Source organism: Podarcis cretensis, assembly GCF_951804945.1.
Source record: "Podarcis cretensis genome assembly, chromosome: 13".
NCBI classification, from domain to species: Eukaryota; Metazoa; Chordata; class Lepidosauria; order Squamata; family Lacertidae; genus Podarcis; species Podarcis cretensis.
Genome location: NC_137182.1, coordinates 23,714,177 through 23,738,263, shown reverse-complemented (window position 1 = coordinate 23,738,263; position 24,087 = coordinate 23,714,177). Strand labels below are relative to the sequence as shown.

The following is a 24,087-nucleotide window of genomic DNA, read 5'->3' as shown; positions in this document are numbered from 1 at the left end:
TTAATATATACACACACTTTCCCCAGCCCTCCAAAGTTACACAGATGAGTCCCTGGGAAATTAGCATTGTCTCCACTTGTCAGAGTCACCAACCAACTTGTACCCACTGAAAGGTTCCATCCTCATCCTTTGGGGCAAATGGGAAGGGCTCACAAGAACAGAGCAATGTGAGAAAATGTAAAAAACAAAACTCTCCAACGCAGTGTCTTTTGCTGTGGGTGACTTTATTTTAATAAGGACCACTTAATTTGTTCTTTGGCAGACTGCAGAACCTATGAACAAGTTGGGGGGGAAGAGAGAGAGAAAATGAGAACAATTAATTGCTTCTGTCTCCAGTGTTTTCCAAACAGGCTAGGCCAAAGGGATGGGGAATCTGTAGGCCCTGCATTGGGGCAATATGATTAGCCATTCTGAAGTTGAAACTAAAGGGATCTGTTGTTTGCATTTCTTTGCATCTTTACAAGCTTATCTTGGGAGATGGTTAACAAAGAGCAAGTCCAGAAATAAATTCACAGGAGCCAAAAGATCACCAGACCAAATGTGACCCTATGAGGCAGGACCACCCGCACTACCACCCTCAAAACACATCCCCTACCCAAATCACCCAAAACACAGCATCTCTCAAACAGAAAGCAATGCATTGTGGAACATGTGTTCTAAAAATCCCGGTCAACAAGATGCACAATGTAGATGCAAGTCAACCAGCAGATGCTGCGGTTCAAACCACCCTGTAAATCAGGAAAACATGTGGCCCTTCAGGTGTTGTTGGACTGCAACTTGCTTTGTGTTGGCTACACTGGCTGGGGCTGGTGGGAGTTGGAGTCCAATTCCCCATTCCTACTGGGTGTCATTTCTCTTGACGTGGAAGATCTTCCTCCAGTCCTGAATATGCAGCTGCCAATTGCAGTTATACAAAGCCATGGAAAAGGCACTCTGCACATACTCAAGAGGCATGCTGATGTTTGTTAATCTGGTGTCACATCTGCCGCTGCCATTAAAAAAAAAAAAAGCAGCTCTGGGAGCTAAATCCAGATGAACATTCTAAAGGAATCAAATCTTGGGGAGGGTCTCAACCTAACTAGCTGAACACCAAGGGGCAGGTGTGTCTTTTAGATGAAGAAGGGGTGATCAGTGAATGCAAAATCAGGCTCTAGGACAGACACAAAAGTTTGTGGTGGCCCGGGCAACTGGATGCTAAGGACTTCCCAACTCTATCTGAGTTCTCCCTCTGTTTAAAAAAGATGAACTATATCATGTCCACAGTAATCTGATCACAATGTTTAAGCAAACATTGGTGCATATAGAGATATGCCAAGCATTTATGTATGACGCCCTTTAGTTTCCCCATTGTGGACAAAGGGGATATTGGGCCCCAGCATGTCCCCTGTCCCTCACTGTAATGTGTCGCTTAGTGCCAGCCCCTCTCCCCTGACCCCCTCCTTGACTTTCTCCCCAGGTATGACGCTAGACCTATGAGAAGTGTGCTTGCAGTTGCTAGGCAACATGTGGCCCCACGGAGCTAGTTATGCAAAATGGTGCAGCTGACTGCAAGTGTGCCCTATAGGCTAATACAGATTTAAACTGTCTTAATATTCATTCCCTCGTTCTAAGGAATCTTGGGGGATGTAGTCCTGTGCAGAAAGCTGCAAATCTCTAATGAAGAATTCTTAGCATTCGAATCAAACTACAACCCACGATTGTCAAACTAGATAAAGCCCATATAGATCTGTAGGGTACATGTATGTTGTAAGATGGTGGAGGCATATTTCACACAAAAAAGTTGTCGAGCTACAAATTGTATTCTCCCATTTCGACAATTTTTCAGGAGGGACTGCAAAACACAGCCAAAATGATCTCTCATTCGGAGTCAAGGCAGAAAGCATCACCGTTCATTCTTGCTTAGTATCATCACTTAGCATAATCTATACAGCATTATCAGGGAGCCTATTCAGAGTGAAAGCACAACTCTCTGCCTTCATTCTGATTTGGCTTTGTGAAGCTGTCATGCAGCCATTCCTGCATGAAACCTGATGGCCTCACACTACCTATGCGATCCTTGGTTGACTGGTATCAAAAGCTACAGACAAGGAAAACAAGCAAGTTCAACAGGCAATGAGCAGCGTATGGAATAGTTAAGCAAGTGAAAATTCCCACCAAGACTCTTTCACCGTGAAAAAATTAAATTGACAAAATTGAGTATACCCCTAATATGCCACAGAGAATTGGGAGATGTAAAAAAATGCTGAAGGAAATAGCCACATATCAGTTAGAATTGACAAGAGCAGCCACGAGAAAGTAACATTCAAACAGTGAGTAGGCTCAAACATTATACCACGCTCTTCTATCTCCCCCTTCCCACCCCAGTTTTGAGGACCTGTCTCCTGGTCCCCAGAACTGCGAATGTCAACTCATTGGGATATTCGAGCATTGATTACGCAGGTCGTTTTTTAGGCAATGGTTCTCGTTCTATGGATCGGAGCAACTGGGTTAAAATGGGATATATTTTCACAGGCGAAAGCAGCAGCGCAGACTCGAGGGGTTTATGTTGCCAACTACTTACTCTAAGGCAGCAGACAAGAAGAGGCAGTTAGTACGGTGTTAGGAGACCTGCCAGGGACCCACCCCCTGTCCTCTTGGTCTATGCCATCAGGATTAACTTGGAGAAGACGGCCTGTAAGGAGATAGCTAGTGAGATGGGGGGATAAGAAACCTTAGGGGAGGTGGAGCAGGATCGCTGCCAATATTACCAACATTCTTCAGCCTCTTGTTTGGCTGAACAGGGTCTGGTTTCAGGAAGCTGCTTTCCGGTTTGTGGGAAGAGAAAACAGCGCAGTCTCTCACTTTGTGCTCTGTATCCTGTACACACTCTCCCCCTCCCTCTCTCACATACACACCTCTATGGCCACATGCTGATGTCATGCACGCACTCTGTGCAAACACATGAGATAGAGTCCCAATGCCAATTTTAAGAAAGAAAAGCTGCTTCCGGGCAGACTGGGTACTGAAGCTCTCCCAGCAGAAATTTCCCCAGCAGAGTTTTAATTGCATGTTTGCAAAGGCAAGTATATGCTTCGCTGGGGGAGAGGGCATGCATGACTGTGGGAAAATATTGTGTACCACACAGACAATATCCATAACTGTTAGTAGCATGTAAGATGGCACACATCTTACATGCTACTAACAAACTCATTATCTGAGTGCAAATCCTTATGTAGTCAAAATACACTGCCCATGCACGAGAGGATAGGTATAGGCAGGCTTGGGGATACACAAATATTTTCAGAAACACAGAAAAACCTTGGGGGTTGGAACCAAAGAGGGGCCCCCACAAAACGATCTTAGAACAATTTCTAGACACTGAGCACACTTAAGTTTTTGTTGGGGGAGGAAGGGAAAACAAGGAGGAAGTTGGGATGGAGCAGGGAGTAGCTGGAATCCTGAAGCGCTGCACTCTGCACTACAACATTCTGTTGCGGGTCGCACTTGTCTAACTAATCCGCACGACGACACCGCCAGCTGAGAGCAGGGTACCTGCACGTAAGAGAAACTCCAGAGTAGACTCACCTGAGTGACACTGTGTTCAGATAAAGAGCTGTCATCCACCTAAAAACAGGCAGGGGAAAGGTGAGGAAATTTAAGGGGATCTGAAGAGCAAAATCCTGAAGACACAAACAATGACATTTCCTTTAAATATACCACAAGCAAGAAATTGAGCAGCTAAAGACCATTATGACAAAATTTATGAATAAGATGTTGGGAGAGATACACCCAGGCCAACCCAGGCAGCTTTTTTCAGGGAGATCTCTTGAAGAACTAATTCAGAAACCGAGATGGGGAAAAACTCATCCGGTCTTGCACTGGCCAGGACAAAAGGTGGGTAGGTGATGGATTGAGGGGGGAAAGTATAGTGTTTTTCACTTTACCTGCCCCCCTTTCTGCACCTGTAACTGGGAGGCTTGTGAGGGCAGATCTCCTTCTTTGCAGGCAGAAAGAGGGATTTGTTTTGTTCTATCCTACGGCCCCTAGGATGACTTTGCAGGGACCATGGGATTGTATCCTAACTAAATTTACGGACAAACTGGATGCAACACAATTCAGAGAATTATCAATGGTGTGCATGACTTTTTAAAAAGCCCACTCCCCCACAATCTGGATTAGGCTCCTGGCAGGGGGGTGGGGGTGGGTGTGGGTGTTAAGGTAGGCTTTAACCCTTTCCCCCCTTCTGCAGTCCCAATCCAGATCAAATGCCCCATGCCTGCTCTTTGTAGTAAATGGGAAGGGAGCATGAATGGGAGCTTTTCTTCCATAACAACAGCAAGTGCAGCCCCCCTCCCAAATTCCCACACCAGATTCCTGATCTAGATCAGGCCTCATGAGCCTGCAGTTTGTTTTTTAAAAGCCATTCGCACAGCTGATAATTCTGTGAATGGTTTCTTCATCTAGATTGGTCCTTAGTGGTCACCAGATAATAGGACAGGTCCTTTGACAGGTCAGTAGTGGATTAAAGAACAAGGAGAAGGTGGAAGTAATAAATGGCCACTTTTCACATGGGAGGGAATCTTCACATTGCATTGGGAATAGCGGTGTTAACATTCATAAATGATCTGGAGGTGGAAGGAAGCCGTGAGGTAGTGCAAAATTTGCAGACAACTTCAAATTATTCAAGATGGGAAAATTCCAAGCAGACAGACCGTGAAGAATCCCAAAAGGTCTTTTCCAAATGGACAATACTGTATTGGCCTGAATATAAGCCACATTTTTTTCCAAGTTCAAATCGTGAAACGTTAAAGTGTGGCTTATATTTGCAACCTTATGCGGCTGGCAAAGCAGCGTGGCTCGCCCCCCCCCCCCGCCAAGGAAGCAGCCCGAGAGCACGGGCACCCATCCTGTCCACAGCTCCCAATCCTCCCCCAAGCCACCAAATTTTAAAGGTGTGGCTTATTTGCGGGTGTGGCTTATATTCGGGCCAATAGGGTAACATGGCAAATAAAATTCAATGTGCAGCTAAAGCGGTGTACATTGGACCTCATTGCTTCCTGCCTGATTATTCTCCCTCCATCGATGCCTCAGCCAGCAGGCAAGTGGTGGCAGTGGTGGCACTGAGAGAGGGTAGGAAGAGGTGGCTTTTAACTCGGTGCAAGACCCTATTCACTGTCCCAGCATCCCTAGGTAAAGATTCTGTCTGACACCATGGGAGATATGCAACCACGCACTGTGGACAATGCTGAACTAAATGGACCATTCCTCTGACTTGGCTCCTCCTGTGCCTAATTCCTTTAGCTGTTCTTGGGTCTGTTACCAGCCACAGTCACTCAGGAGCTTTTCACCACCAGGCTCCTGTGTGAAGCAGGCCGTAAACAGAAACACCCCCATAGCTTCTGGAGATGGGTACAACACATGCAGAGATAGTTCTGCAAGAGCCCTTAAGGGTTGGAAGCCAGGCTACTGATATTACATCTCCTCTCACGATCCTATTTCCCATCACAGGAGCAAAACCATAGGAATAGCAGCAATATTTAACATCGAGAGCATTGTTACACTCAAAGAGTTGTCCATGCAGCAAGCTCATGTCCTCCTTAAAAAAAAACAACCACACTTGAAAAGGAAACCCAAATATGGGGGGAGTTTGTGCATATTCTGATGAAGTGGGAACATAGTTTAATACTGCTGTTGACACAGCATGCTTAGAAGCTCACACATACCACATCATACCAGGCACATACATGCTGCATGTGTATTGTGGCTGACTCATCCTATACAAATATAGACTACCCCTCTGGCCGCTTATTAAAAATCATTTATTTAGCTTTAATTATAGCATCCCTCCACCCGCATCCTCATGAGATGAAAGACAGGACAACCCCTTCGCAGCAGGACAGTTACATAAAATGCAATAAAACTGTACCATTTTCTCTTCCCTTAATTGCAAAAAGTTTGCCATGTCTGCAATGGAAGGCACCCACAATCCTATTGTCCTGCTGCCTGCTGGAGACATTTCTCTTTCCACAAGCCTCTTTAGAGAATTAATTTGATGCTGTGTTGGTCGTTTCTTAATTTACTTTGAAATTTTATAATGTTTTAATGATTTTACTGTATACTCTTTTTTTTTTTTTAATGAATTGGCAGTTCAGAAATCCTCTTGTAAAATAAATATAATAAAAAGTTGCATTCCTGGGAGGCAAGGAAGCAACCAACCACTGGTAATACAAAGGTTTTGTTTCTGCCCTATAGCAGATTCAGTCTCTTTTGCATCTCCTTGGCTACCTTTGCTTCCTGCTTCTTTACCCAGCCACCTCCTTTCTGCCAACAACATACAATCTCATAGAACCATTGTGTGTGTGTGTGTGTGTGTGTTTATAACAACAGCCACTCGATACAAGCTGCCCAGAGATGCGCGAGTGCTGGCTTCACACAGGTTCTGGCCTAAATGGTACCATGAGATCAAAATGTCTAGGGCTTTACAGTATCTGGGCTTTTTTTGCTTTCTTGAAATTGTGCCCCCCCCTCCATTCCTACATGCACACAAGCTAGTTTTAGCCACAGCCCCCAAAAGGGTCTAGAGGTGTGGGAAAAGCCAGACAGGTAGAAAGGAGAGAGAGAATCTCTGCGGACGATTTGGAATGGGGGATAAAGGAAGCAGGATGATTTTAACCCAGCCAGCTGCCATGCTGCATTAGAGCGACGTGCTTAGAAGGAAGTCAAGTCTTACTCCTGCATCCTGTTTGCAAGAACAGTTCGCTATTTGTAGAGCCTCTCGGGCAAAATTTCATTGTATTCGGAGTTACCCGTGATGTAATCAAAGAGAACAAAACCATAAGCTGCAGGTTCCGGGATCGTCTGAGGTGGAAAGAGGTTCAGGGAGATGAGCAAGGGAATAAAGTGCAGAGATGAGAGAATATTTACAAGAAGGAAGGAAGGAAGGAAGGAAGGAAGGAAGGAAGGAAGGAAGGAAGGGCCGGACCACTTACCCTAAAATTCAGCTTCTGGATGACTTGCTGGGCATCACTTTCCAAAATCACACTAAAATGGAGAAGAGAAATGAAACATCTTGGGAAGGGAGATTTTGATCTGTGTCTCTGGCAAGAACTATGCAGTTGTTATGCAGCTGTTGCGAGGAATCCAGAAGAATTTGGGGAAGCGATTCTAAAGCACTTTACACTACTGATCCAAATGCAACGTTTTGTTGCCACACACTGCATTTCTTTTAAGAAACAGTTTGTGCAATTGTGGCAGCAGCTTACTGGCTGTTGTCAGTGATGAACAGGACCATGGCATTCCTTGTGCCATTTGGCGACATTTATTTTATGTGCTGCTGTTTTCTAAAGCCCTGTTCTCATTTTATATCTGATCTCTCCCTAAGCTGCACCATGCAAGTATAAGAACATTTATGAGAGCCTTTAAAAACAAAAGTAGTAACTCCCACAAAGTTCCTCCCTTCCTCCTGGTATTTTGTGAAACCTTTTTCATTTCATTTCCCTCGAGCAAGGGAGCAATGCATCAACTGCAATTCTGCCTTTTGAAAAGGAGAAATTACCTTTAATTGCAAGTCTCTTACTAGTTCAAAAAGTAGGAGAAAACACATCTAATGGGTTGTTTGTAAAACATGAATTAATTGAGCTCACATTTTGTTACTTGTGTTTACATTTTAACTGGATTCCTTAATGTGATTTAGGTACTCAGCTAGTGTTTGAATCTCAGTGAGTTGGATGAGCTATGGCAGATCCTTTTAACTCCAGATTTAAAACAGGGTGACACAAGCCAACTTGCTGAGATCTGCCAAATTAATTCATTTCCCTTTTCTCCCCTTCCACATGATCTCACCCGCCATCAACGATCTCATCCACCACAAGGAACACCCCATCCATGTTTTCCATCAGGGTTCGCTTCTCCACATTCTTTCTAGATACAAGACAACACAAGGCAACTATGAGCACCAGGAACATATCTACACTACTAGATTTAAACTAGTTTAGGAGTCATTTCTGTGCTGGTCAAGCCACATCTGGGGAACTGTGTCCAGTTTTGGGTGCCATATTTTAAAGGAGGACCTTGACAAACTGGAGTGTGCCAGAAGGAGAACAACCAGGATGGTGAGAGTTCTGCAAAGGGGCAGAGCTTCTTGTTGTATTCGGACAATAAAAAGGAGTGCTGCCCAAATGATAGCAAAATGGATGGTACGCAAGCCTTCTTAAGGTCAGCATTCCATGGGTAGGGTGCCACTACTGAAAAGGCTCTCTCCTTCATTGTCACTAACTTCACATTTGATAACAGGACACCTAGAAAACAGTCACAGATCCAGATTCTTGCTACCAGTTTCTTGGTATTTGAGGAGACAGTCCATTAAAATACCCTATAACTCAAGGGGAATAAAAGCTTTTCTGGATAGCAGAAGATACTTTGGGCTTGGAGATACTGTTAATCTGCTATTGCAATAGACACAATCCACTGAGAAATTCTCAGTGTTTTGCCATTCCCTGTAGCATGCAGCTTCACTTGCTTTGAGCCATCTTATGTTCTTTGCTCTACAGCTACACTTCTCTACAATACGCCCATCCTCTGTTTTGTACCAAACTATGATCTGGATTGGGACGCAGGTGGCGCTGTGGGTTAAAGCCTCAGCGCCTAGGGCTTGCCGATCGAAAGGTCGGCGGTTCGAATCCCTGCGGCGGGGTGCGCTCCCGCTGCTCGGTCCCAGCGCCTGCCAACCTAGCAGTTTGAAAGCACCTCCGGGTGCAAGTAGATAAATAGGGACCGCTTACCAGCGGGAAGGTAAACGGCGTTTCCGTGTGCGGCTCTGGCTCGCCAGAGCAGCGATGTCACGCTGGCCACGTGACCCGGAAGTGTCTCCGGACAGCGCTGGCCCCTGGCCTCTTAAGTGAGATGGGCGCACAACCCCAGAGTCTGTCAAGACTGGCCCGTACGGGCAGGGGTACCTTTACCTTTACCTATGATCTGGATTGGGGACGCTGGTGGCGCTGTGGGTTAAAACACAGAGCCTAGGACTTGCCAATCAGAAGATCAGCGGTTTGAATCCCCGCGATGGGGTGAGCTCCTGTTGCTCAGTCCCTGCTCCTGCCAACCTAGCAGTTCGAAAGCACGTCAAAGTGCAAGTAGATAAATAGGTACCACTCCGTCGGGAAGGTAAACGGCGTTTCTGTGCGCTGCTCTGGTTCGCCAGAAGCTGCTTAGTCATGCTGGCCACATGACCCGGAAGCTGTAAGCTGGCTCCCTCGGCCAATAAAGCGAGATGAACGCAGCAACCCCAGAGTCGGTCATGACTGGACCTAATGGTCAGGGGTCCCTTTACCTTTACCTATGATCTGGATTACAAGCACATGGGCACACATACTATCTTTGGGCAACAGGTCAGAGCGATTATTTATTTCATCCCCTCCACTTTGTGAGAATCTCAATGATTTCCACTGGGATTAATGATGATACTCACCGCAGCATATGGTTGAGAGATTCAAAGAGACAGGTGAGAACGGACATCAACATCAGCTATTAAAAAGTGGGGCCAAGAAAGGAAGACTCACGTCAACAAAAACAAAATCAAGTGATCTTTTAAACATGTACTGTATTTCTCCCTGACCATCTACTAGGAAACATACAGAGCAGCCAGGACATAGGTTGTTTCCACATAGGGGCACCAAAGCTTTGAAGTAGCTTTGTTTTTCTGAAATTAGCTGAGAACAGAAGCAAACGGTGATTCTACACAACATGTAACATAGCACTATTACTAGGCAATGTGATGACTTTGTGCAATCTTTACTCAGAGTCCTGTCCATTCGTAAAGTCATGTGTAAGTTTAATTAGAACCTTTCTCCTCGTGGTTTCTACCTATAACTGTTTTCCGTTCAACATTTGGGGAGGGGGAGGAACAGAAATGAAAGGCAATGAAACCACAAAATAAGAAGTACAGGATATCACTTAAGGCTACATAAGTCACTATTTAGCTCATTTACCTGCTGGCTAAAAAAAAAGTATTTACCTCATTCTCATGGGGACTTCCCACTACATAAAAGAAAAGATCAATGCTGCTTTTATAGACAATGGTCAGACCTTCCAAAAAAGCAATCTCACCTGAGGAAAACAAGAAAGAGAAATGATGTTTAGAGAGAGAAGCGGGAAAGCTCTTAGAATCATAGAATTGTATTGTTGGAAGGGACCACGAGGGGCATCTAGTCTTACCCCCAATGTTAAAATGCAGGAATCTTTCGCTCAGTGTGGGGCACAAACCCACAACCATGAGATTAAGAGTCTAATGCTCTACCAACTGAGCTATCCCACCTTTGAGAACCTTACAACTCCATCAGGCCCTGCCTCATTTGCTTGTGGACTGGTGACCTTATTTCTGATTTATTTTTTATGATTTCTAACAATTTAATTCTACCCAGGCTGCAGTTGTAAATGGATGGAATCTGAGTCAGCCAGGTCTTTTGTGATGGGCTCCATCTGACTGAGATGGAGCTTGTTTACCTTTAAAAGGGTGTGCCAGGCTGTCCCAGAGCTGAAGGGGTTTTCTCTTGACTGCACCCAGAACAGTGTGGCATGGCAGAGTTAGGGACCAAAAGGAGGCCCACCAATGTCCGACTGCAGATAAGGCAAACGCCTTGTCCAACACACACAGGTTTCTAACAGAGCATACAAGATCTGTGCTTGGCATAACATCTTCTAAGTGGCTAACATTTCTACAGGAGTACCTATGTGAAATGCAAACCAGTGGAGTGGATTTGTCTTGGGGTAAATATGTCTCCTAACCAGCAACTAAATTTGCTTTAGGTGTGCAGGCCAAATTCACCCCATACTCCTCCTCCTCCTCCGTGGTGCAGAAAAAACCTTCTGCAATGTGTCCTCCTCTTGATCTCTCTCCATCACTTAGGCCAGTTGCTGGACCACTCCACATTGCCATCACCTGTCCCTTTGTCACTCCAAGTGTCTCTTTTCACTCTTGGTTGACGGAAATATTTCTGGTCCCACCTGCACTATACATTTAAAGCAATATCATACCACTTTAAACAGTCATGGCTTTTCTCAACATATCCTGGGAGCTGTAATATTTTAAAGGGTACGGAGAGTCCCCTATTCCCCTCACAGAGCTATAGTTCCCAGAGTTCCCTAATAAGAAAGACTGATTGTTAAACCACTTTGGGAACTGTAGCTCCATGAAGGGAATAGGAGTCTTCTAACAACTCTCAGGGACGCAGGTGGTGCTGTCGGTTAAACCACTGATCAGAAGGTTGGCGGTTCGAATCCCCGCTACGGGGTGAGCTCCCGTTGCTCAGTCCCTGCTCCTGCTAACCTAGCAGTTCAAAAGCATGTCAGAGTGCAAGTAGATAAATAGGTACCGCTCCAGCGGGAAGGTAAATGGCATTTCCGTGCACTGCTCTGGTTCGCCAGAAGTGGGTTAGTCATGCTGGCCACATGACCCGGCCAATAAAGCAAGATGAGCACTGCAACCGCAGAGTCGGCCACGACTGGACGTAATAGTCTGGGGTCCCTTTACCTTTATAACAACTCTCAGCCCATTTAACAAACTACACTTCCCAGAATTCTTTTGGGGGCGGTGCCTGTTTAAAGTGACATGATACTGCGTTAAATGTACAGTGCAGATATGGTCTCTGTTTCTCAAGGGAAGGAGAAGAGCCAAGGAAATTTATGGTTGAGTGCTTGGTGGTACTAGAAGCTGCTGGTTGTTTGTCTATACTTTAATGGCCACATACTCACTGTCAGTCTTGTGGGTCTTGTTGAAGACATTCCTTTCGAAACTCTTCTGTTCCTTCATAGATGGAAAGGTGTCATCATAATACTGTGGACAGCCAGAACAAGAGGCTCAAAATAAGGATGAGGCAGCATAGGAGTAGGGAATGGCTAGCAAATAAGAATCACCTCTATCCAGACTTTAGAGCAGGGATTGGGAACCTGTGGTCTTCCAGCTGTTACTGGAGTACAAATTCCAACATCCATGATCACTGGATGTGCTGCCTAGGATTGATGGGAGCTGGAGATCCCACAACATTCATGTTCACTGAAAATGAAAATCCCCTCAATGTGAAAATTGGTAAAAGCCTGTTAGAGAACAGTGCTCCTGAGCAATAGATATAGCAATAGCTATCAGGCATAATAGCTAAATGGAACTTCCATATTCAGAGACAATCTGTCTCCAAGCACCAAATGCTAGGAATAAACAAGGGGATGCTATTAACTTCTTGGCCCACCTGTGAGCGCTCAGAAACACTTGGCTGGCTGTTGGTGGAAACAAAATGTTGGACTACATCAGAGGTGGGCCCTCAAATTTCTTGGAAGCTCCCACCTCTGGAATCTTCCCTTTATCTCTGGGTTGGAGGGAGAGGGAGTGAAGGTGAGAGAGAGCGAGAGAGAGAGAGACTGGTCATGGATCTCTTGCCACTCTAGCCTTCATACTCTGCTTTCTCTCTCAACAGTTTTAACAGTCTTTCATGCTCTCGCTCCTGCACTCTATGGTTTCTCTCTCAAGAATGAGTAACGTGTACATTAGGCATGGGGAACATGTGGCCCTTAGTGTGGCTAATAGTCAGGGATGATAGGAGCTGTGTTCAGCGACATCTAGAGGTCCACAGGCCCTTCATCCCTCACATCAGTGATGAACAGAGAGTGAAAAATGATTATCTGTCAGAATGCATAAAGGTGGAGTCAGTGGCTGAAATTGATGGGGACACATTTACGAGAACAGGAAGTTATTCCCATGATACGAAGACTCAACTGATGGAACTCAATGAACACAAAGTGTTTGGTCCCAAGTAGTGAAAGTAGCTTTTCAAAAGGATTGGATGGCTACATGGGGCACCAGTACAGCTGAGGCAATTAGCCAAGGTAATAAGGATCTCTTGCTGACCTCATGCTAGGAAATAACAACAGAAGGCAGATGTTGCCCTTCTTTTGCACTCCCCGCTCCCCCCCCCAAACTTGGTTGGTTGCTGTTCAGCATAGCAATTCTTAATTTCTGGGATGGAGTCAACAGGCCCACCCCAAAGAATGGTCTGAGGACACATACTGCGGCTGCACTGTTCAAATTAAGCAGGTCTCAACTCTCTGGATGTGAGATTGGCTGCAAGTCTCAGATAAGCTGCTCTGGCCTTCTCAAAGGAGGATTCCTTCTTTCATGTGTTTGACCTCCACTACTGAATGCATCCCAGCAGAGATAATCTATTCCCAACCTGAAAAATGGTGTTCATAATTCTACCTGATGTCTTAGCAGAGTGGAACTGAGCCTTTAAAAAAATTGGTGGAGGTACCTGCCTTGGCCAAAAGTCGCTGCCCAAAGCTGTCCAAGATGAAAATTGCCTTGACAGTGTAAAGGGACGGTTCCTAGGATCAAAATGAATTAATTTTACTTAGATGAAGGGATAAGAATGTACTTTTAAAAAGCCAGAAAATATTAAGTGAGATCTATGAAAATGTCCCATTTAGCTTGTACTACCACAAATACAAGTACCATATACCATGTAGCTAACATATCTAAATATCTAAATCAATGGGCATTTTTGGTTGAAGAGCAGGGTAGTTGTTTTACAAAAATAAAAAATAAATATTTGTATGTCACCATTAATATATATGGAACTTAGCGCAAAAATATATACAAAAAAGGACCCTGCCCCCTATAAGCTTACAGTTCAAAATTGTTTTGATTTCCCCAACTGCACTCAATCTTTTCACTCTATGGACTGGCACTGCACCTCATTCATTCATATTTCTAGCTAACTAATTTCCGTGCATCTCCGACCTCGCTGGTGTTTCTGCAAAGTAGGTCTAAAAGGTAAAGGTAAAGGTACCCCTGCTTGTACGGGCCAGTCGTGACCGACTCTGGGGTTGCGCGCCCATCTCGCTTAAGAGGCTGGGGACCAGCGCTGTCCGAGGACACTTCTGGGTCACGTGGCCAGCGTGACGAAGCTGCTCTGGCGAGCCTGCACCAGCGCAGCACACGGAAACGCCGCTTACCTTCCCGCTATAAAGCAGTACCTATTTATCTACTTGCACTTAAGGGTGCTTTCGAACTGCTAGGTGGGCAGGAGCTGGGACCGAACGACGGGAGCTCACCCCGCCGCAGGGATTCGAACCGCCGACCATGCGATCGGCAAGTCCTAGGCGCTGAGGTTTTACCCACAGCGCCACCCGCGTCCCCTGCAAAGTAGGTCTACACCCACACAAAAACAACAAAGCCCACCACCAGCAGCCATATATTATGGCCTACCAAGTGCTTCACAACTCTTTCTGCACTCCCCAAACAGGAAATGGTACTTCCTGTCTCTCTGGGTTCCCTCTACAGAACTTGTTCAAGATAAATTGTTTCCATAGCTTGTTTACTAAGGACCACTTGTTACTACTATTTTATGGTAGCGACTTCTTGGGTCCCTTACATTCTACATGGCAGGCTCCCCTGAGGTGCCTCCCTCCATGCCTTTGGGTCCCACTCTGCCTGAAACCCATCCCGTATGAGTTTCTCCATCTTCCTTTAGTAAGGATTCTGGATGTGGAATGCTGAACCAGCTTCCCTCTCCCTGGGGTCTGTCCCTTCCCCTTTCACAATACTTTGAGACCCCACTAATTCTGAGTGCCATCTCTTTTAACTTTGTATGGTTGATGACACTGTGTAAGTTCTTCCTGGGGACAGAACAGATCTCGAAGGACTGTGTCCCACAACAAATGAAATGGAAGTCCATCGGTATCTGAAGAAGTGTGCATGCACATGAAAGCTTATACCAGAACAAACTTAGCTGATCTATAAGGTGCACTAGACAATTTTTTATTTTTATTATTTTTATTTCCACAATAAATTGTATCTCGCTAGCTTTGTTGACCCCAAAACCTAGAATTCTCCCCCATTTCCCCAGGGTTTCCTGATTCGCAATGTCTTTTCTGAGGTGCTCCTTGATGTGCTGTCCACTTAAGACTTTATAGTTGAAGACTGGGATGAGGAACCAGAGGCACTCCTAATGTTGTTGGACTCTCGCTAGCCGCAGGCAGCACAACCCACAGTCATAGATGCTGGGAGTTGTAGTCCAACATCTGCAGACCCTCAGCTTCCTCATCATTGATCTAAGACCTCCTGAAACACATACCTAGGGCCAAACAAAAAATAAATGTAAGCCATTTTGGCCTATAAGAAAAATTTCCTATTTCATATTATGGCAATACATTTATTAGCCTCCCCCTTAGGTCAATTATTCTCTTCTCCTCTGTTTTGTTTACAATTCTAGCCTGATTAAGACTCCTGGATAACTTGAAAGCTTAAACACTGCTTTGTTATATTTTGTTTAGTCTAAGAAAGGCATTGCCCTAATATGGATTTTGGAATATTTCCTTAAGTAACTGTCACACCCTGTCTGTGGCATAATCATTCACTCTGGATACTGCTTTTGGGTTAAAGGGTTCCCCCTTGGAGAAAGCTCACTTTGGACATTACTTCAACACTAGTAGGGGTAAACTGGTGTCCAGACTAGACTAGTTTCGACTGCAAGTGGAAGCTGGTATGATGGAATGTGGGTATACCCTCAAGAAAAATAGATTCACCTACCCACACAGAAAAGGAGCCTATGAGGAAGAAAGATAGGCTAGGCTGTGTTCCAAGCCTTCTCCCTTAGCTCTAGTTTTCTATGCGCAGGGGAGTTTTGTTTCGCATAGGTAAACCCTTCAGTCATGTGTGTCCCCCCCCCCCTTGCAGTCCAACGTGGTGCAGCTGAGACACATGTTTACCACTTCAGCAAAAGCTAGGCCCCTGCCGAGGACGCTTTGTCTTGTGCCCGTCCTTCTTAGGACGACGTTTGCAAACACGCGCGTCGCCTACTCCTCGGGCGTGCACACGGCGCTTGGGAACCGAGGTGCGTAAAGTTCAGAAAATGAACTGTACAACGCAGTTTGGAGAGCCGTTTCTGATCGCGCAGGCATTTGCTTCGGTGGCGGATTTCCCCCCGCCCCTACCGCGGGCCCGCCCTAGACATTTCTGCAGCCTCAGGCGCCGACCTCTAGCGGCGTCTCCCCCTCCGCCCCACTCAAATGAAGGTGCACCGCGCCTCTGGGGGCCCCTGAGGCAGACAGTTCCACAGATGCTGGAGAGCAAACGCGTCAAAATGAATTGCACGACTGCCCTTTCGAGATGGCCAAAATCCTCTGCTTGAGGCGGCTGCCTAGCCCAAGGGCCGCCTTTCGCCCCTTTTCCCTCGTCGCTGCTTCCCCGCCCTCGTACCAGCATCAGCCCCGCGGGGATTTCCATGGGTCCGAGCGGCACTCCGGCGGCGCGCTCTCCGCCTCGTCCCCTTGCGGCGCCCCCGAAGTGGTCGTGCTGACGTGGCCGGGCCTCTGCCTTTTGCATCTCGGATGTCTCCGCGGCAGAGATGAGCTTCGGCCGATCTGGGCTGCTCCGCCCCGCTCAGGCACTGGGTGGGCTGCCGCATCCTCCCTCCCCAGACCGCTCCCAGTAAATATAATACATATAAAGATCTGTCCTGAAATGTGTGCGCTGCGCATGATGGGGACGACGACGACGACGGCAACAAAGTTGTGACAATTTGTAACGAGGGCTTTCTCTGCGAAATAATTATTGCGTGAGAATAGGAAAACCAGCTTTCATTCGAAAGAAAAGAGAGATGTACCAATTTTGGAAAGCGTAAAAATGCTTCTCCGTCATTTTTAACCCACGCAGTGTCTTAAAATACTTTAAAATTATGTATTGCGCTGCCCTCTCCTGATTTTATGTGCAAACTTAATGCATGATCCTCCTGGAAGTTTTTGAGCAAAACGCTTTGAGAAGAGCAACTGCGCAGGGCTGTTGGCTCTGGATAAGTACAGGTCTGGCAGATTTATTATCATCAGACCACTCTCCTCCCCTTATTTGGTAGAGTGGATATTTATTATCAGGGCTAAATTTGAGCCCACTTAGGACTCGAGTTGTAAATCCTGGAAATAGATTTGAATGCAAAGGAGGCGGCTTTGGACATTTTGTGTTTACATAACGCTTCCAGAACGTTCAAAGAGCTTTGCATGGGATATTTTAGTAATCTGTACAACACCCTTGTAAGGTAGGTCAGTCTGTTACCCCTGCATTGGAGGAGGCTGAGATAAAATGACTTGTTTGAAATCATGCTCTGAGTTCAAGGCAGAGATAACTTCTCTTATAAGCGTCACTTATGTCCAGCACAATTATTTTTCAGGTTAGCTTGGAAGTTTAAATGTGCCAAGGATTTTAAAATCTGAAATGTGTACAAATTTGGATGCCATATGGCAGTTGTTTTCTTGTGAAACTTGGAGGTGTGGTATTCCAAACCTTTGACTACACAATCATGATCCATAACTGATTGCGGCTTTCTGGCAAAATTCCCACTGCTTATTTACAGGCATATATCTTCCCTTCTACCATTTTATGATGCTCACACCGCAGATGCTGGAGCACATGTTGCAAACACAAAGAGAACAAGTGTTGATCTGCATTTACCAATTGTGTGGACGCAGCTTTATTGCATCCAGTTCTGGTACCTTTGCACACACAACACCAGATTGTAATTCTAGTTCCAGCATTTGGGTCATCAGGTTAAAGCTGTGTTCTCAATCCATCTACAGTCCCTGCATCTTTGGAACAGTTCCAGTCAAGCAAGGAGCACACCACCCCCCTCCATCGTCTGGACGTCTTAATAACATGTTAATGATGCCTAGTTCATCTGAAGAGGGTCCAGATGTTTCACTACTAATTGCTTCTGTGGAGGGGAATACTAAACGCCCACCAGAAGTGTTCTAAATGTCGAGGATCTCCAGTCTTGAAAGGATAAGCAGACTGGCGGAAAGGTTTTAATTAGTGTATGAGGGGAGGGGGCAGTTAATTAAGTTGGATTCTTTGCTGAATTTTGATTGTAGTTTGGCAAAAGAATAGTTATGAGAAAACAATGGCAGACTCACACAGGCCTTGCATACCTAAACAGCTGCATCTAGTGTCCCACTCTTGATTTCTAATGGCAGTAAGGTTGCCATCTTTGTGGGCTGAGAAACTGTGGCTCCCTGGTTACAGAACCAGCAAGTTAGAGCAGAGTTTGGAGTAATACGGTGAGTCAGAGACAGAACCTTGAGACATACAGGGCCCAAGGCAGAAGTTGCCATGTTTTAAGTACAGTCTTGACAGAACCTAGCAACACAGATCTGGGATTTACTGACAATCCTGAATATCTAACTACACACAGTTTTATTGGTAGGACTAGTAAAATACTACTTGGTTGAAGAGACAGCGTCAATTTAAGACTTAGTTTAAACCAAGTGTTAGGTGCACCCTGGTTTTGTGAGCAGTGAGAATTTTGAGGGTGCGATGCTTTTGGAAGGCAAGAGGCATAACACATTTTGAAACATCTGTATTTATTTACAAATTTACAGATTGAGCATACATGGAAATTCAGTTTAAACATTCCAACAGATAGTCCAAAAAACTGTTGCTCCCACACTAAATCTCCATAGAGCCAGTCAGCACTCTCAAATGCTGTCAGTTTCCACACCTAACTATAACAACAACAACAACAACAACAACAACAACAACAACAATTTTATTACTTATACCCCGCCTATCTGGCTGGGTTTACATCAAATCAGGCTGGGTTTACATCAGCTGGGTATCTTGCCCTTTTAGTTATTTATTAGTCATTCAGAAGGCCAGCTATTGAGAGCAGTCAGCCAACGATTTAGTTCCCATGGCAGCATATCGTGTCTATTTTACCTAACAAAAATGAGATCCTGTACTTGCCAGGTCTAGTCAGGCCTATTCAGATAATTCTCTGTCCAGATTTCACTCTTTGATTCATAGAACCACTGAGTTGGAAGGGATCCTGGAGAACATGCAGTCCACCCCCACTTAGATTCATAGAATTATAGAGTTGGAAGGGATATCTTGAGGGTCATCTAGTCCAACCCCTTGCAATGCAGGAATCACAACTAAAGCATCCATGGCAGGTGGCCATCCAGCCACTGCTTGAAAACCTCCAAGGAAGGAGAGTCCACCACTTTCCAAGGGAGTCCATTCCACTGTGGAACAGCTCTTGCTGTCGGCAAGTTCTTCCTGGTGTATAGTCAGAATCTCCTTTCTTGTAACTTGAATCCATTGGTTCAGGTCCTACCCACTGGAGCAGGAGAAAACAAGCTTGCTCCATCTTCTATGTGAAGATGAAAGATCTTACAACACAGTGCTCATTACAACTGGGGCCCGGTCCTGGAACAAGTGGCACAGATTAAACAGAGCACATCTTAAGTCTCTCTGTGCTCCCTTTCTTTCCTTATCAAGAAATGAGGCCACACTTAGGAAAGTGCTCTGAAGAAACAGAGATGTGTAAATACCTTAAGGGCTTGTTGAACGGTTTCATCTGTACTTTCAGCATGTACTTTTAAGGGGAGGTGAGCAATACCTCTAGATAGAGGTTGCTGAGTTTGCCTGGGATGGCACACCCTACCCTGGCAGAGGAAGCAGAAAAGCACACCTGACCTAAAGTAATACCAGCATCTTTAACTTCCAAATGCCTCTAAGCAAAAACTTACCAGTAATCTCTTAGTTTGCACCCAGATTTAACCTGTTTCTGTTTTCAGGTCTTTTGGTGCACATTCTCATGCTAAGACTGGGCAAACCAGTTTCCCAGACACTTTCTCATTCTGCAAATGAGTGTGCACTGGCTGGTCAAACAGGGAAAGTGACCTCATGCACCAGTTGTCTAGGAGTTAGCATGCATTGTTCGTGGTCATGTCACATTGCACAGAGAGAGCCTTTGAATAATAGGATAGTTTGGTTTATAACAATTGATAGATAGATCTGTTGGATATTCGATTTTTATTTGCTGGTGGTCAATGTTTTTCTATCTATTCTTTCCCCTCCCAGAGCTACAATTCCCATAGTTCCCTGGGAAGAAAGGTTAATGGTTCAACTACTCTGGAAATTGTAGCTCTGTTACAATTGGAGAGAGGTAGCTCTTCACCTCAACTACAGTTCCCATAATTCTTTGGGGGAAGCGATGACTGTTTAAAGTGGTATCATAGTGTTTTAAAGGTGTGGTGTGAATGTGGCCTAAATGTTGTAATCCAGTGGTGTCCAAACTTTTTTCAAAGAGGGCCAGATTTGATGAAGTGAAGGGCCGTGCGGGGGCTGACCAAAGGGCCGACCAAAGTTATTGACCTTTTTAGGATTTTACCCCAAAGTTGTTGAGCTTTTTGTTGGATTGGAGTTGTTGAGCTATTTTTAGGATTTTATCCCAGGAAATAGGACCCGAAACGGACTTTGGGCATGCCAGTTGTAAGCTCTACATGTGGGCAGAACTTGTCATTAATGAATGGAAGTTGGAAAAGCATAGGACTGGCCTTAAGGCTAACTTGTGTTTCTTAACACGTTTTTAAAACCAGAAGTAGCATAAAGCAAGGAAACAGGCTGTATCAGCGAAAACCAGTGTGTTATACAGGTTAGATCTATGGGCTGCAATCTGTTAGGAAGTTCTACTGCACAAGCTCCTTTGAAAGGAAACAGGAACTACATAAGAGTTCACATTCATTTCAGTGGGCCTACTCTAAGACAAATTCCTGGTGGACTATGCAGGTAGGATGAGGGAAATGCTCAGCCTTGAAATTCACTGGGTGACCTTGGGCCAGTCTACCTTGTAGGGTTGTTGTGAAAGTAAGTGGGAGAAGAGAATTATCTGTGTTGCACTGAGCTCCTTGGAAAAAAGGCAGGCTATAAATGCAATGAAGTAAACATGTAAAAAAAAGGGGGGCAGCAGAGTACAAGAGAGAAGATTTGATGTACAACGCACAATCCATCAAGAAGTTCTCCTGCACAAGCGCTGATGAAAGTAATAGGAACTACGCAAGAACTACACTATGCATTTCAGTGGGCGTTCTGCAGGAGAAATTCCTCATAGATTGTGACCATGTTAAATAGTAGGTGGGGAATATGCCATTTGGATTTTTCATCTCAAGCACCAAAATATATTAACCCAGCCCTCTTTTTAAACTTTTGATCCACAGAAGCCTTCTTTGGCCCTCTTGTAACACTCTGCTTTTGAATCAACAAAGCAATGGCTCTGCTAGTGTTTACAGAAGACCCAACAAATAAATTCTTTCATCATCCTATATATTTATTCATAGTAGAGAACATATTTCAGATCAATCCGGTTCTTGCCAAGCCACAGCCAGGATTGTAGGATGGAGCTTATTTTTAGATTTCGTTCTGGACTTACCGGATGCCCTCCCCGCACTGCAATTATGCTAGGAAAAAGGCTCCTAGCTGTTTCCAAGCGTAATTACCATATTGCGGGTGTAAGACTGTTAGGCGGGTGAGGGTGGATAAGAGGAGGAGGAGGAAGGGTTAACTTTCTCTATGTGCTGTGGCCATTTATTTGAATAAAGTCTCCCACTGGCTCCCAGAGAAGTCTGTTCTCAAGTCTTATACAGGCTACAGGCGGGGATATGTATTATTAAAGGTTTGTCATTGGGCCCAACTAAATGGCCTACATGCTTCCTCAGTTACCCACAACTGTATTTGATTTTAATCTGATTTGAGAGAGCCAAGAAGCTTCCAAGGTATCAGTTCTTCATGATCTAACAACTGCTGCAATTTGAGCTCTTCAGGAGCTCTTCTCCCCCTTCTACTCAACGGCCACTTCAAGCTTGAAGATCAAATTCCAAATCCAGGTTTTGCAAGTATTAAGGGCTATTCTTATGGCTATGTGCACCTTTACAAAACTTGAGAATGTGAGTGGAAGCTTTCGTTTTTGTTTTGATCCCAAAGTCATTTAAACTAAGAGTCAGTTTGAATCTGAGCACAGAAACAGTTCCAGACAGTCTGGACCTTGGCACCATTTGGTTTAGAAACTGGCAATAAATAAAAACAATAACAAAAGTTATAGCAGGTAGAACCAAGGGGATGTTTCCTGGTCTAGGGCTCAGGGCTTGTGTGATAATACTGTTGCAGCTGCTGGCTGACTTTTCTTTTGTTAGGAACATAGCTCGTTAATTACCCGGAATGGTTGGTTATTCTTTCATCAGTTGGTGTTAATGGTTATGAAATGCCTCCTCCTGATAGTGTATGTGGTTTTACATGACACACGACCTGATATGTGGAATGGGAGTGCGAGAGTTGCTTTCTGATGAATCTTCCGCCTTGTGGGAGTGCCTGTTTAAGCCCGTTTACCTTATACAATATTTGTATATAAAGCAATTAATGGATACCTGAAGCATCCCCTGCTGTTTTTGTTTTTGTTTTACTAAGGAAAACAAGATCTGCCAACACATCACCTGGAACTTCTCATCTAGAGAAGTAGCTTAGTTCTTGTGTGGTTCCTATTCTTTTCAGTGGGGCTTGTGCAAGAGAACTTCCTGATGGATTGTACACCATACATTTCCATAGTCTGTTTCAAGTGTTCAAAAGACCCTGATACATTATCTCAGTAATGCTTACAACAAACCAGTAAGGTTGGCCAGTATTACTGTCTAGGGCGTCTTGCCCAATAGGGGCAAGTGGCGTGGGGCGCCAGGGTGACAAGTTCTGGAGGGCACCAGGGAAGAGGCGGAGGCTGGAAGCAGCACTTCCCGGCATCAGCTTGCTGCCCTTGCCCGCCTCTGCCATGCCATGCCAAAGCAGCGCCGCGCCCGGAGCCTCTGCCTGCCCTGGCCACTGCGGCATGGGCGCCAGGGAAGAGGCAGAGGCTGGGCGCAGCGCCTCTTGGCATCAGCTCACCACCTCAACCGCCTCGCTAAGGCAAGGCTGCGCCCGGAGCCTCCGCCTCTTCTCCGCCGGAGGAGCTGTCCTCCAGCCACTGCCTGCCTCCTCCAGCCCCGCAAAGCTGCTGGCAGTGCCATAAAAAGGTTGGCAACTCTGGGAAACCGGGGGGGGGGGGGCGGAGGGATCTTTGCACCACAACACTGGATATACTTAAGACGGCCCTGATTACTGTTGCTTGCTGAAAGTCAATCAGTTTGTGTCTGAGTGACACTTGAATCAGGAACATTCCAGCTCACACTTGGAGCTACTACAACACAGCTGCTCATTTTGAATCTATTTATTATAACTACAATTCAGCCTTGGAAGCAATAATAATTTCGCTGCTTCTGAGCATGTGCAGAAACCCCTTCCTTGATTCTCAGCGCTCAGTGACTGCATCCGGGATCTGGGAGATGAACTTTGAATGTGAGGGTGTAGCTTTAACCTAAGTTTGATCTTTGGCACTTTTCTTTCTGTTTTGTAATGAATGACCTGATTTAGAGTTGAGTGAGGATCCAGGTGTTTTGAGGAGTGGCTGGAGAGGAGGGTTAAGGACTACGGCAAGCTGCTGGAGGCAGGAATGGTGAGTAAGGAAGGCGCAGAAGATATGCAGAACCTTGAAGCATGAAGCTGTTATTTTATTAGAGTTTTTTTTTTTTTTTTTTTGCTTAGCTCAACATTAGATACCTACCTGATGGGAGAAAGCAGTAGGGTTGCCGTATTTCAAAAAGTGAAAACCTGAACATAAAAGTTGTTTGGTTTTTTTTTTTGGGGGGGGGGGAGTTGTTGAGCTTTTTAAATTTTTGGCCAAAGTTGTTGATCTAAGAAAAGAAAGAAGTTATGAGCTATTTTTAAGAGATTTCGCCAGAATATACACTTGCAGCATGGGTTGCCATATGCCCGATGTTTTCCACCCGGACGTTGTTTACAAGGGCAGAATCCTGGCTATGTCCGGGAAATTCTGGATGTATGGCAACCCTATAGAGCAAATCGAATATGGGACAGGCATGGAGCCACTTATTGCACTCCATTAAGATCCACCCCCCTCCTGAGTTTCATGTTTCTTTCTTCTTTTTAAGCAGTGTATTCTGTGCCACTGTAATCCAGTTAGCAGCTTTATTGAGCAGGTCACACCCATGTTTATGCAGGGACTGTTTTATCCAACACACCTGTTCAGGCAACTGGCTTCCTCTCCCTCTCTCTCCCTTTCTAAAACCCAGCATCAGATTACCCTGATAAATAGATCTCGTGATGCAACAGCTTCCAAATGAATTCTGCAAGCGCTGCATATGGAATGTGGCAAGAGCTGGTCATTCTATCTCCTGCCACCAGGTCATTAATTG

General features: G+C 45.2%; 1 protein-coding gene across 6 annotated transcripts; it reads right to left on the bottom strand.

The window, feature by feature from the left end:
- Window positions 1-207: 207 nt before the first annotated feature.
- COPZ2 (COPI coat complex subunit zeta 2) lies at window positions 208-16,455 on the bottom strand. 6 transcript variants are annotated; one of them, XR_013832485.1, is made up of 11 exons: window positions 16,223-16,454; window positions 13,279-13,347; window positions 11,728-11,809; window positions 9,992-10,083; window positions 9,446-9,501; window positions 7,822-7,899; window positions 6,969-7,020; window positions 6,710-6,837; window positions 3,565-3,603; window positions 2,561-2,671; window positions 208-272 (listed from the first exon to the last, which is right to left on the bottom strand). XR_013832485.1 is itself a non-coding variant. In XM_079950107.1 (10 exons), exons 1-9 carry the CDS (start codon window positions 16,346-16,348, stop codon window positions 3,596-3,598), a joined length of 615 nt encoding a protein of 204 aa, XP_079806233.1. In that variant the 5' UTR covers window positions 16,349-16,454; the 3' UTR covers window positions 208-272; window positions 3,565-3,595. The 6 variants fall into 6 exon arrangements, 2 of the variants coding, with proteins under 2 accessions (XP_079806233.1, XP_079806232.1); XR_013832486.1 differs by having other exon boundaries at window positions 6,786-6,837; XR_013832484.1 differs by lacking the exon at window positions 6,710-6,837 and having other exon boundaries at window positions 16,223-16,455.
- Between the last annotated feature and the right edge of the window lie 7,632 nt (window positions 16,456-24,087).